We start from the raw sequence: 12,970 nt of genomic DNA on the forward strand, positions 1-12,970 counted from the left end.
AATATTGCAAGTGTTTAATCAAATTATTGGCAGATCCTTCCAAACTTGTTTCTGAAGCTTATCACAGTAATCTATCTTCGAATGAAAATCAGATGTCCTATGACTTACAACCAGGAGATTCTGTATATTGGAAAAGATGTCATTTAAAGGACTCCCTCCAACCTAGATGGAAGGGCCCTTATCAGGTTCTTTTAACAAGCTTATGTACAGCAAAACTGAAGTAAATTGACACTTGGATTCATCTTTCTCCCCTAAAAAGGGCTTCTGTACCAGACTGGCTTGTAGAGAGAGTTGGTGAGCTCAGACTCATCTCAAAGCAGTGCTCTGATAATAATAAAGTACCAATGCCAGAATGATCAGAAGGCAACGTCAGAAGCAGACAGCTGTGCCAAGATGCTAGACCTGACAGGTAGGATTGTTCATTACGTTTTCTTCTTGATTTCTTGGATTTGCACATGAATCAAATCTTTTTGCATCATGGGCCCTCTCTTATGAAAATTTTAGAAATCAATTAAATTGTTGGGTTTGTGGTCAATTACCTGCATCCAGTACCTCTGGTTTATCTTGGTGGGTTTCTCCCCACAAGGCTCTGACTGGATGGCTCTTAGAAAGTTTATTTTAGAAAAAAAGAATTATAGTTTGATCTGGGCTACTACTGATATCACTCAATGGGACCCACTCACTTGGCCAAACTAACATGCATATTCTGACCCTGGCCATAAATATGAATTTTCCCTTAAGGTTACTCAAGCTCAACTGGAAGAAGAAGCTACATTTCAGTCAAAAAATGTTAACTCTAGACTGTTAGGAAGGACACTTCCTCAGTTATGGGTTGGGTTTATCTGGCTAATACCAGGCTCTGGTCATCTAAGCCTAAAGGCCCCCCAATCTGGGAACAATTAAATCATACTAAAGATAATCAGCATTATAACACTAAAAAATTCGGCTGGATGCCTTATGAAAATTGCCAGTGTATCATATATTATTTCCCTTAAAGATAGTGATTGGTTCGGAACAGATTGGATCAGACGACCAGAAATATACTGGGTGGCGGCTAATGGGACTTAGTGGCTTTGTGCGACAAATCTCTGGCCCTGGCTTCCAACAGGATGGCTAGAAAGGTGTACTTTAGGATTCCCTTGGGCTCAAGTCCACTTACGTACAAATTTAGATGTTACTCCAGCAAATTTACCATCAATATGAGCCTGATGGCCCAAGAGATCTGTATTTCACTTAGCAGCTGTTTTTGTGCTCTCAGTAGGATTGGAAAAAGTTATTTCTCACACTAAAGCCTTAACAGAATTCACTTAAAAGGCCTTAAATGATAGCAACCAGTTTATTAGCTTTCTAAATTTTGAGGTATCTATGATGAGTGAAGCTGTCTTATAAAATTGTGTGGCCCTTGATAAACTTAACAGCATCTCAAGGGAGCACTTGTGCCATCATTCAAACTAGTGTTGTGTTTGCATACCAGGTGAATCTTCTAAGGTAACACATTTAATGAGTCACATGAAAAATCAGATTACTGCCTTAGATGATCCACTTTCTAACCTTGGTAATCTTTTAGGAAGATAGTTTGGTTCTGGAAGCTCATGGCTTAAATCCCCACTTGTAACTTTAATAACTTTATTAGCTGTATTACTTGTAATCTGTCTACTTTATAAGGGTCTTCTTGCATTATACACTGTGTAACCAGGCTAGGCCAAATTAATGATAGCTAAACATCTTAAAGAAATAGTTACATTTATAACATAGAATAATTGTAATAGTGTGATTCTAGGTATGGGAAGAAGCAACGAGGGAAATATCTCCTGGATCCTAATAGGTTAGAAGATAGAGGATCCAGAGAATCTTTTATTATCTATCAATGGGTCTAATCCAGAAACTAACACCTGGAGTGACATATCAATAAGAATTTTCACCTGATCTGGGATGAGCCTCCCAGCACAGTGGGACAAAAAGATGGTCTTGAAATGTCTCCCAATATGGTCGAATTTCCCACCATGGAGAGGGACTGTGAAATGAAATATTATTATTTCCTGCTATACCAGGAAACAATATCACAGCCATCGGGGATTTCAATCTTCCACATGTAAATTTCTGAGCCCAAGTAGAACAATACCTCTATTTGGCAGCCATCAGCCACTTCCCCAGTAAGCGCTGAGGAGCTGGATGTGTGGGTGTGTGTCGGGGGATGTGTGGGAGAAAGTTTGCCACCCCTTATGGTGAATGAAGAATTAAGGATGTGAACAATTAAGAAGCAGGATTTGGCCCCAGATAGCTGAGATGTATATGAAAGTAATGAATTCAGTGAACCCAGATGCTTGCATATTCCTATACATAGAAGGGCACTAAATCCTTTAATGAAAAATAACTGGTTTTCCTTAATTAATAATAATCTTTTAATATTCAGATTACCTGTCCCTTGCTGCAAACTTCTATTATATAATAGAATATTATGGAATATATAATATATATAGCCTATATGTATATTATATATATATATATAGTAATATATAACCTGGCTCATTCCCTACTCAACCCACCCCCCACCCCCCACCAACCCCCACCTACTCCTCAAACGGTTCTCTCAGGGTCACCTGAGATGCTGTCTCCTGGGCTTGAAGTCCTAATAATTCCCACCAAATAGACCTAACTCTCCCTGTGGGGACATTTTGATTTGGGAGAACTCAGGGTCAACTGAGTTCCAATGAAAACTCTCTCCAGACTTCCTAAAAGGGTTAACAGTGTTTGAATCAAGTTTTCTGGGCTATAGGTTTTTGAAGTGACCTCCCAGTGAATTTCATCTTTCAACACTTCTAGAGAAATCTAAGGTCTGGAACAGAGAAGGTTAAAACTGAGGGAGGGCCTGGGAAGTTGGGGTGCTATGTTATCCTCATTCTCTAACCTGTGACCCCCACCTCATTATATCTTTCAGGCAGGTCATGGCATCACCAAGCCAAAGTTTGAATTCCACTTTAGATGATAACCGGCAAGTGAACTTTCGAGAGAAGCTTCTGATTATTGACTTGTCCCTGGAGAATCGAGACGTGGAGTGCTTGAAGTTTCTCTGCCAAGACTACATCACCCTCGGAAAACTGGAAAAGTGCAGAAGAGCCTTGGATATTTTTGAGTACCTGCTGCAACAGGAGCTGCTGAGTGAGGAAGACCCCTTCTTCCTAGCAGAGCTCCTCTACATCATAGAGCAGAAGATCCTGCTGAAGCACCTTGACTACACCAAGGAGCAGGTGGAATGTTGGCTGCAAACCCGCCGCAGGGTCTCCCACTTCAGGTGATCAAGATCAACATGGCAGGGCCATTGGGCTTTGAAAGGCAGGGGTTAAGGTCTTTAATCTTAAGATTAAAAATGAATTCGATTTGAAGCTTTTTTTCCCCCTTATCTACCTCCTTGGATGGTATGGTGATTCTAAACCAGGAGATTTCTCAGCTTCAGGTGCTGATGAGAAGGGAGGCTGGGAGGGCAACAAAGCTTTGAAACCCAGCTCAGGGCCTGAGAGGGGCCTCCTTTTGTTTTGCTTCTCACTGAGGAAGGAGGCCCAGCTCCAGGCAGCAGGCCCCACCTCCAGCCTTCCTCTTTGTCAACGTGGGTGCTCTCAGCCTCCTCCCTCCTGTGAGTCACTGGTATGTCCGCCATTCGAAAAGAGAGTAATACATGTGCTTAGTCGCTCAGTCATGTCCTACTCTTATTGACCCCGTGGACCGTAGCCCGCCTGGCTCCTTTGTCCATGGGGATTCCCTATGTAAGAATACAAAAGCAGGTTGCCATGCCCTCTTCCAGGGGATCTTCCCAACTCAGGGACTGAACCCAGGTCTCCCACATTGCAGGCAGATTCTTTACAAGCTGAGCTACCAGGGAAGCACACTTGAAGCCAAATTGACAAAATGAAAAAGGAGATGTGTCTCTAGGGTAGGGAGGGACGTCATTTATGCCATGTCCAATTTCCCCAATTTGGGGGTGAAACCTGGACAGGTAAAATATAGGCATTTTGCCCAAAGAGGTAAAATAAAGGCAACAGACCTGAGGCAACACGTTATAAACTGTCCACTGACATAGTATCTACATCAAACAACCTCACAAGGAGGAGCCTTTGTGATATTATTTTATAGCTTGGACGATTAGAATGCTTCAGGTCTTAACGCTTGAACTGACTCCTAGAACCTGAGCGACCCTTGGGTCAGTGAGAGAATTCTGGAAATTATTATCTCCATTCTGTTGGTTAAAAAGCTGAGGAATGGTCTTGGGCATACAGAACTGTTAATATGTGAATGAAGTATTCAGTTTTTCTTTTTTTTGGCCACACGGCCAGGTAGGTAGGCTCTTAGTTCCTCCACCAGGGATTATACCTATGCCCAACACTGGACTGCCAGGGAAGTTCCTAAATTCAGTTTTTCCAATTGTTGAGTGTATGGCTTTCCAGAAGCTGGGATAGTTTCCTTTCTGTAAGTGAACTTCATATTCACTGGCATTGGGTGCTCCCTGATGAGAGCCTATAAAGAAAGCCTGATTTCTGGAATGGAGTCTGGAGAAGGGTGGGCATGCCACAGTGGTGTTCTACACCTTCTTAGTGGGATGTGAATCAGCACTGGACCTGGAATCAACAAGGCTCAGAGTCGAATAGGTCAAATGGAAATACTAAAAGTTTCTGTTTTTAAATCTATAAAATGAGATTAATAGTTGTCTACTCACAGGGCTGTGATTATTCAGATGAGAGATAACGTTTGATAAAAGCTCTCCATTTTCTGCCTGTCCTCTGCAAGTGTGAGGCTTTAATTTGTTTTTTTTTGGTCTATGTCTTAGAAACCTGCTCTACGAACAGTCAGAAGGCATCAGCTCAGAGAACCTCCAGAGCATGATCTTCCTTCTGAATGAGTCAATTCCAAATGTCCAGATGGTGAGTGAGCCATACCCGATGGGATCTTTGTGAACATTGCCTTAATCAGTGCTTGGGATGATGTTGGAAAGGGAGACAGTATTAAACAAGGGTTAGAAACATGGATTGTGATGTGCCTGGAGTCTAGTTCTAGACTAACTCCTGAATGTAGGGCAAGTGACTGAACGTTTCTGAGTCTCCATTTTCTAATACAGCCTATTATAGACAATTATACTACTTCCTTCCAGGACTGTGAAGAGGATTAGATGAAATAATGTACATAAACTATTAGTGGGGGCCTATATTTTGCACATAGTGCGTGTGTGCATGCTAAGTCCCTTCAGTCATGTCCAACTCTTTGCCAGCCTTTGTACTGTAGCCTGCCAGGCTCCTCTGTCCATGGGATTCTCCAAGGAAGAAAACTAGAGTGTGTTGTCATGCCTTCCTCCAGGGGATCTTCCCAAACCAGGCAGGCTCCTACGTTGCAGGCAGATTCTTTAGCACTACGCCATCAGCGAAGCCCTTTGCATGTAGTAACCATTCAGTAAATGATTGACTGCTATGGGCATTCACTGTGTCTTATGACACAGAACTGTGCAGGGCACCACAGAGGAATGAGGAGGTGGTAGCTAATGGCAGAGTGGGATTCTGTTGTTCATCACCTCCATTTGTTGAGGTTTTCGAGGGAGACTATGCTCTTCAGTGGACTCTTCAGTGTCTTCCATGAAGAGTTTTGTGAAAATCAAGTGAGATGAATGTTTGAGGGTGTTCTTTCTACATGGTTGTACAGGAGCTTGGAGCCAATAGTAATTTTTAAAATATTAACATAATGCTGTCTGCTGATATTCTTGTTAGGTTGATCATAATTAAGGGCTGGAAAATAACTGTACATATCTCTTCCAGGCCACAGAACTTTTTATTTTTTGAGTTTCTAATAGCTTGTGACAAGCCAGTTATTTAATTTGGGAAGGGGCCAATTTTCAAATTTTACCCTATAACATTAATTTTGTCATTCAGCTGTTATTTTCATTAGGTTTTAAGTTATATAATATTTGATTAACACCCAAAAAAGATGTGTAAAATGTATGGAAGTTATAAAATGTAGAACCAAGTGAGCAGCCATGGATTCCCTGTCCAACTCAGAAATGAGCACATCACCCATGCGAAAAGCCTGAGTGTAGCCCTCCCATATCACATTCTTTCCAGACTAACTGGTTATTATGGACAAATTTCTTCTCTCTTTTTTTTTTTTAAACTTTTTGGCTGTGCTGTGTGGCATGTGGGATCTTAGTTCGCCTGACCAGGGATCAAATTCTTGCCCCCTGCCTTGGGAGGGAAAAGTCTTAACCACTCTTCCCTGGGACTGCCAGGGAAATCCCAATAATTTCTTTTTTAAAGAAAAATCATTGAGGAGTGGAAGCTGTTTTACATGTAACAAGGCCCATGTTTCCTGGTGTCAGACCTGTAGGTTAACTAATCTGCAGTTTAATTCTCTGTTTTGGCTATACTCTTTGAGTCCCTCCCCCACCTCCCACCCCCCACCACCACCTTTTCAGGGGCCTCAGGGATTTTAGCCTCTTGTGACTTTCCATTGTTTCTCTCTTCAGTCTTTATCCCAAAGATGGGCTGTGGGATCCTCGGGAATGGGGACTGAGTCTTACTCATTGTTAGAGCTACAAAACATTGCATAATTAGTGCTCTGCCACTTACTGGCTCTTGACCTTGGACAAGTTACTGAATTTCTCTGTGCCTCAGTTATTTTATCTTTAAAATGGAGATAATAATAGCATCTACTCATCAAATTGTTTCTGAGTAGTTAGTGAGTTGTGTATATTTGGTATGTGGTATCCCTGGGTCAGGAAGATCCCCTAGGGAGGAAATGGCACCCCACTCCAGTATTCTTGCATGGGAAATGCCATGGGCAGGAGCCTGGAGGGTTACAGTCCACGGGCTCCCAAAAAGTTGGACATGACTGAGTGACTAACACGCATACACACATTGATATAGATTGTATAGAGACTTACAGTTTCTATACTGTCTCTTTCCCTATATTATTTAGGTCCTCCTGGATATATACTCTGCCTTATTTATTAATGCAATGGATAATCAGTAGGCAAGTAAAAGTGACTTCATTGATTCTCTTGCAGACCTCTAGAAGTTTCTTGACGTGTCTGGAGAAACAAGCTAAAATAGATGAAGATAATGTGACATTACTGGAGAATCTCTGCCAAAAAATTGTGCCAAACCTTATGGAAAAGCTACATAAATACAAAAGAGAGAGGTAACTAGCTTATGCTTGCTTGCTTGTTTGTACCAAACCATAAGAATTCTCAAATCAATTGGCCATGTATGATGTTTACACATCACTCTGATAATATTCTCTTGAAATCTATTTGCTCATTCAGCACATGTTTATTGAATGCATATTTTGTACTAGGCACAGTTTTAGAAGTTGGAGCTACAGCAAGGTATAGAGCAAAGCTCCTATCCTCTTAGCTCTTATATTCTAGTGGGAGAAAGTGGTTTTAGACAAATGTCTTCTTCTGATTCTTAAATAGAAATGAAAATAACAGAATGGTTTTGAATGAAATGACATAAAATAGGAGGCAGAATGGCACAGGAATTAAAAGTGGAACGCATGGAGTCAGATTGCCAGAATTCCACTTATTAATGGTTCAGAGGCCCTTTCCTCAGCTCCTCTGTGTCTCACTTTTCCCATCTGTAAAGTGAGGACAATAATTGTACTTGATTTGTGATTTTTTTTTTTTTTTTTAGGATTAAATGACGTAATTCCTTAAAAATGCATGTCTGGCACAGAGTAAGCAATCAATACTAGGAATATGTTTGTTAGAAAGTCATAAAAATTTTCATATTCTCAAATATTACTATCAGAGAAGAATTTTATTTCTTTTTTGTTTTCCAGAAATGAAATTAAAAACCAGATGCTTCAGGCTGCTTTCACACTATGTAAAAAAGCAGTGTTCCTTGCACCACAGAAAAAATGGTGACCATGGAAGAGAGTTTTGATTGGATCTTAGACTTGAAAGACCCTTTGGTCATTGCTTCCAGCCTCCCAGGCATCATAGAAATCAGTGGCAGTTCATTCTAGTAATAAAACTTGCCCTGTTTTCTAACACAGATTCTGTGTCTTTTTTTTTTTTTTTTCTTTCTGATAAGTCTAAATAGTAAAAGCTCTCTTTACTGAAGCCTTGGAGTGTAGTCTTGAATTTAATTGTGCACCCTGAGAAAAAAGAGATTAGCCTCGATTTGGGCATCTGTGAAATAAAAGGTGAGACCGGGTATATTTTAAGATTCCTTTTAGCTTAGAACCACTGTCCATGGCTTTGACTGAGCTTCAGTTTCCCTTATATATGCCCACCTATTGTTATAATTCTGTGTCCCCTCCGCACAGGCTTGTTTTGGACATTGGTTGATGATGAGATGGTGTTTCACTGCCCCTCTCTCTGTCCTCCCCTAAAATTTGGTCCATGCCACACTCATTTCTTGTTTGGTGTGAGGAAGGTGTTTGTGCAGGAGCTGCTTCTCTTGGGTCGCGAGCGGGATTGGCTCTTGGGAGATGACAGCCCAATGTGAAGACAGACACATTCAGCTGCTCTGGGAGCAGAAAACTTACAATCTTGTATTAAATTCCATGTTGGGGTCAGGACATTTCAGACGCAGAACACCAAACCAACTAAAGCAAAGAAGAAAATTGGTTGCTTCTTTCACCTGAAAACACATAAATGGGAAGACTCCCTTCAAATGTGGCCTGAATTAGGCTGAAATCTGCACACAGCATCTCTCTCGGCCAGGGTCCTCGGGGTTGGTCCCTGGTCCCTGTAGAAGATTAGGGTCCATGGCTTGGAATTCTCAGGTTTATTGTCAGGGCCAGTGGTTAATCTGTATCAAACCTGCTCCAATGCATCCTCTCAACTGGAAACCTCTGGTGAGATGTTGTATGTGATAAGTTGTTTTTCTTTTTAACTTTTTTTTCTGGCAGGATCTGAGTCTTGTCCAAAGTCTGACGTTTGCTCTTAAAGGTGTGGTAAAAGTGACATATTTATATCTTTAAGCAGAAACTAAATTTCTGAAAGTAGAACCCTTTTTAAAAAACACTAAGGGAATTTCCTGTTTAAAGAAAGACCCATTTGGCATTTTAAACATTGTATTTAACATAACTTTTGCATATACAAAATTTTAAAAGAAAGTTTTTCTATTAACAATTTTAGATTGTATTACAGTTTACTGTTTAAATGTATTTTTGAACAGGTGCTATCTTTACATTGTTCAAAGATACGAAAATATGAAAAAGTGTTCCAGAAGAGTCTTGCCCCCATTTCTGTCCACTGAACGTTCCATTCTCCCTCCTCTTTATCCCATAGATAATTTCAGGGTTTCTTATTGCAAATGCAAATACAACAAATACAAATATAGGTGCGTTTTACAGTAGGCATTTCTTAAACTATACACTCAACACTGTGACACTCACATCTCTCATGTGGTCTTATTTAAAATGTTTGTTTAAGGTGCCTGGACATATTGGTACAATTCTTGACTGGGAATAACTTTATGAACTTTGTGAACCAACCACTTGTAAATAGTAGTAATTGCCTTACCAATAAATAAAGAAAAATTTTCCCTGTTTACTTCCGAGTGGTATCTGATTTTACTTAATAACTTTTTTCTGCTTATATAGTGATATATGTTCATTGTGGAATATTTGGGAAATACAAGAACACACAAAAAAGGAGAGTTCATTCACTTATAATTTTGTTTTGGCATACACTTTCCCTTTATTTCACACTGCATTTGTCCTTGATCTTCCCTATCTCCTTTAAGTGAGTCTCACCTCCATGACCTGTCAATCAAGAATCCACAACACTTTGTCATTACCAGTATCTGTACTTCCATCCAAGTCTCAATTTCAAGTGTGCCCCTCTCTGACATCCACCTTTCCTGTTCAGTCATTCGGTCTCACTTCTTCTGGGACCCTCCCTCTAGCTGTCTTCAGTGCTACCAGGGCCTCCAGTCAGTCCACTGGCCCTGTCTGCCATCTTTCCAATGCCAACATTGCCCCTCCCTCCCTCTCTCCCTCTTTTTCTGTGAGTCATCATTAAACTCACTTTCTTGCACCATCCCTCAACACCCTTGCCTTTAGAATCTAAACTCTAGAATCCAGACTCTGGTTGATCCCATAAGTCTGTTCACTCCATGTTTGTCCTAAAATTCTTGGCTGTGGCTGGTGTAAAAAGCCACAGACCAGGTCAACATTGCAGACCTGGTCTCATTTAAAGCCAGTGACTACAAACCTCAAAGAGATGTTCAGTGTCTCCTGGAAATCCTGTGACACTTCCCTAGTTCTGACAGGCTTTTGCTTTCTCAGATTATTTTACACCTTCTTTGGTCTGCTCAGACCTTTGTCATCCTCACGTCCCTCACGTTCATGTGACCGTCTCATTAATTTAAGGAAAGTGATCGGAAGAGACTTCTACCTTCTGCCATCAAGTCTCCCTGCCCACCTGCTCATTAAGCCTCCTTTGCTGATTTCTCTCCCGTCAACAACGGGTGAGCTGCCCTTGTTACTCCCAAGAGTTAATGACTTGTATAGGGACAGTGCCTTCCTGCTTACTCAAAGCTGTCACTCCACACCTTCCTTCCTATCTCCATTACCCCCAGTCCTCCCCAGATTATTCCCCTCAGGATACAAAACATGCTGTAATTTCTCCTTCCTTCAAAACAAAAACAAAACTGACCCCCCCCCCCCCCCCCCCGTCAAAACAAAGCCTATCTTCTGTAGGAGGCTCTGAAGTAAACTCTGAGTGGAGGATTCTTGTTTGCTCAGGAAGTGCTCTCTGAGACACCAGAGGTTTGCTCAGGAAGTGCTCTCTGAGACACCAGAGGTTTGCTCAGGAAGTGCTTCCTGAGACACCAGAGGTTTGTTCAGGAAGTGCTTCCTGAGGCACCAGCAGGAAGAGGGGAGCAGGATAGGGAAGCGGAGGAGGCGGGTAAAACTGAGGCCAGGCCTCTGTTATCTCAGCCTGGTCTGGCTGGAGAACTCTCGACTGGAAATCATCCGTAGAGTCCCACTCTACCAGGGGCCAGGGAGCCAGGCTTTCACCTTCTCTCAGCCCCCCATCCTTGGCTAAGAGCTGCCCCAGGTTGGGGAACTTAAAACTTCCAAGTAGAGGGCAGTCCCTAAGATAGTCCCTCACACAAAGATGTGAACCTTTAGAAGCATCCCCTCTCAGCTGGCAAGCTCATGGGGATAGGGGAAGGTAGGGGGCAAGGTGGGGAGCCTAGGGGGATTAAAGAGGGTGAGAGGAGACCTGTGAGGAGCACTGCCAGCACCCCCTGCATCCCTCTTGAGCCCACATCCTCAGGTCTGCCCAATGTTTGCATTGGGCCACAGTAAAATCTGGGGCCCGTAAATCATATGTATGAAGATAAATACCCAATAAACCATTCTCTTCTCCTGCTGCTTTGGAATGACTTGAAAGGCCAGGTTAGGATTTATTATTTTTGTGGTGTGCAGCATGTCTGCCCCTGCGGTCCCCAGCCCGCCCCTTTTCTGCCTACCCTCAGCTCCTTCCAGATGACCCAAAGCCCTAATATATGCAAAGGAACATGAAAAATGTCACAGAGTTAGCTCAGTGTTCCCTTAAGCCCAGAATTTTGTGGGAGAATTTTCTATGCTCTCAAACTGAAAGGTCAGATCTATTTCTTAAAAAAGCCTTACCTTTTCTTTACTAACCCACTCTAGATATATCATTTGTGAATTTATCTAAGCAGAAACACTCTCTTCTCCAGACTATTTTAAACACATCAAAACAATGTTGAAAAACTAAAGAATGAACCACAAACTGGGACATGATATGTGCTATATATCTGTCTATCTACATAGATAGATAAATCTGAAAAGGGATACAGAAATACATGGAACCAGTACCTGCTATAGTTTCGGTGGTAGTTGCTTCTGGGGTGGTGATATAATTAACATTGCCAAGGCAGAGATAATTTTGTTGGCTCACTTTTTATTGTCCTGAGCCATCCTGTGGCAAAGTAACCACTCTGATATATAACCTGGAACAAGATGTCTGCAGATGGGAAACTCCCTTGCGATGCCTCTGAGTGCCCCAAGCCTGTTCTGATAAATTAGCATAAACCAAGGGGTTCAAATGCAGACCCAATTTTCTGCATCTGTGAGCCCCACTCCCACCCATGGCTGCTGCTATTTCTCCAGCTCCCAAATGCACAATCAGAAGCTCAGCACTGTATCTGATCACTCTGCATTGCTGCTTATTTCATCATTTGAAAGAATCCTCACCATTCCCCACCCCATCCTCACTCATGCCTTCCTAGCACCCCAGATCCGGCCGCCCTGCCAGGAAATAGTGAGTTTGTTTTGGCTAGGGGCTTCTTGCTGCTGCTGCCAAATTAGCAACTCCAGGCCTTGGGTCTAGCCACTTGCTGAGGCTAAAAATGAGAACTCTGTAACAGTGATAGAGAGGTGTTACTGTTCCCATTTTATAGATCAGAAAATCAAGGCTCAGAGATGCTAAGCAATAAACAAGATCACACTGTGAGAAAGTAGGAAGGACCAGATTTCAACTCTATTCAGTTCAGCTCCAAGTCTATGATCCTGACCTTTCTGAGTGCAAGACACTGCTTTTGTGAAAATATTTCCTGAAGGACGGAAGCCTGCATTGGGTAATTTACATCCTATCTTGTTTCTTGGGAGCTTCCGTGGTAGCTCAGTGGTAAAGAATCCGCTTGCCAATGCCTGACAATGCAGGAGTCTCAGATTTGATACCTGAGTCAGAAAGATCCCCTGGAGATGGACATGGCAACCCATTCCAGTATTCTTGCCTGGGAAATCCCATGGACAGAAGAGCCTAGTGGGCTACAGTTGCAAAGAGTCAGTATGACTTAGCGACTAAACAACAATAACAACAACTCTGTTCTTGGAAATGGAAGGCTGGCCTCTCCACTTGAGTTATCACCCTGAAATGGTCTAGGACAAGACAATTTAATCCACAGTTTCAAGCCTGTGAGAAATGACTTCACCCAGATTAAAGATA

At 42.0% G+C, this 12,970-nt stretch overlaps 1 protein-coding gene across 1 annotated transcript; it reads left to right on the forward strand.

The window, feature by feature from the left end:
* The first annotated feature begins 267 nt into the window (after positions 1 to 267).
* On the forward strand, positions 268 to 8,185 carry LOC133227153 (caspase-10-like). The gene is made up of 5 exons (XM_061381623.1): positions 268 to 409; positions 2,939 to 3,292; positions 4,820 to 4,913; positions 7,040 to 7,173; positions 7,816 to 8,185. Exons 2-5 carry the CDS (start codon positions 2,946 to 2,948, stop codon positions 7,898 to 7,900), a joined length of 660 nt encoding a protein of 219 aa, XP_061237607.1. The 5' UTR covers positions 268 to 409; positions 2,939 to 2,945; the 3' UTR covers positions 7,901 to 8,185.
* Positions 8,186 to 12,970: the final 4,785 nt, after the last annotated feature.

Source organism: Bos javanicus, chromosome 2, assembly GCF_032452875.1.
Source record: "Bos javanicus breed banteng chromosome 2, ARS-OSU_banteng_1.0, whole genome shotgun sequence".
Taxonomy (NCBI): domain Eukaryota; kingdom Metazoa; phylum Chordata; class Mammalia; order Artiodactyla; family Bovidae; genus Bos; species Bos javanicus.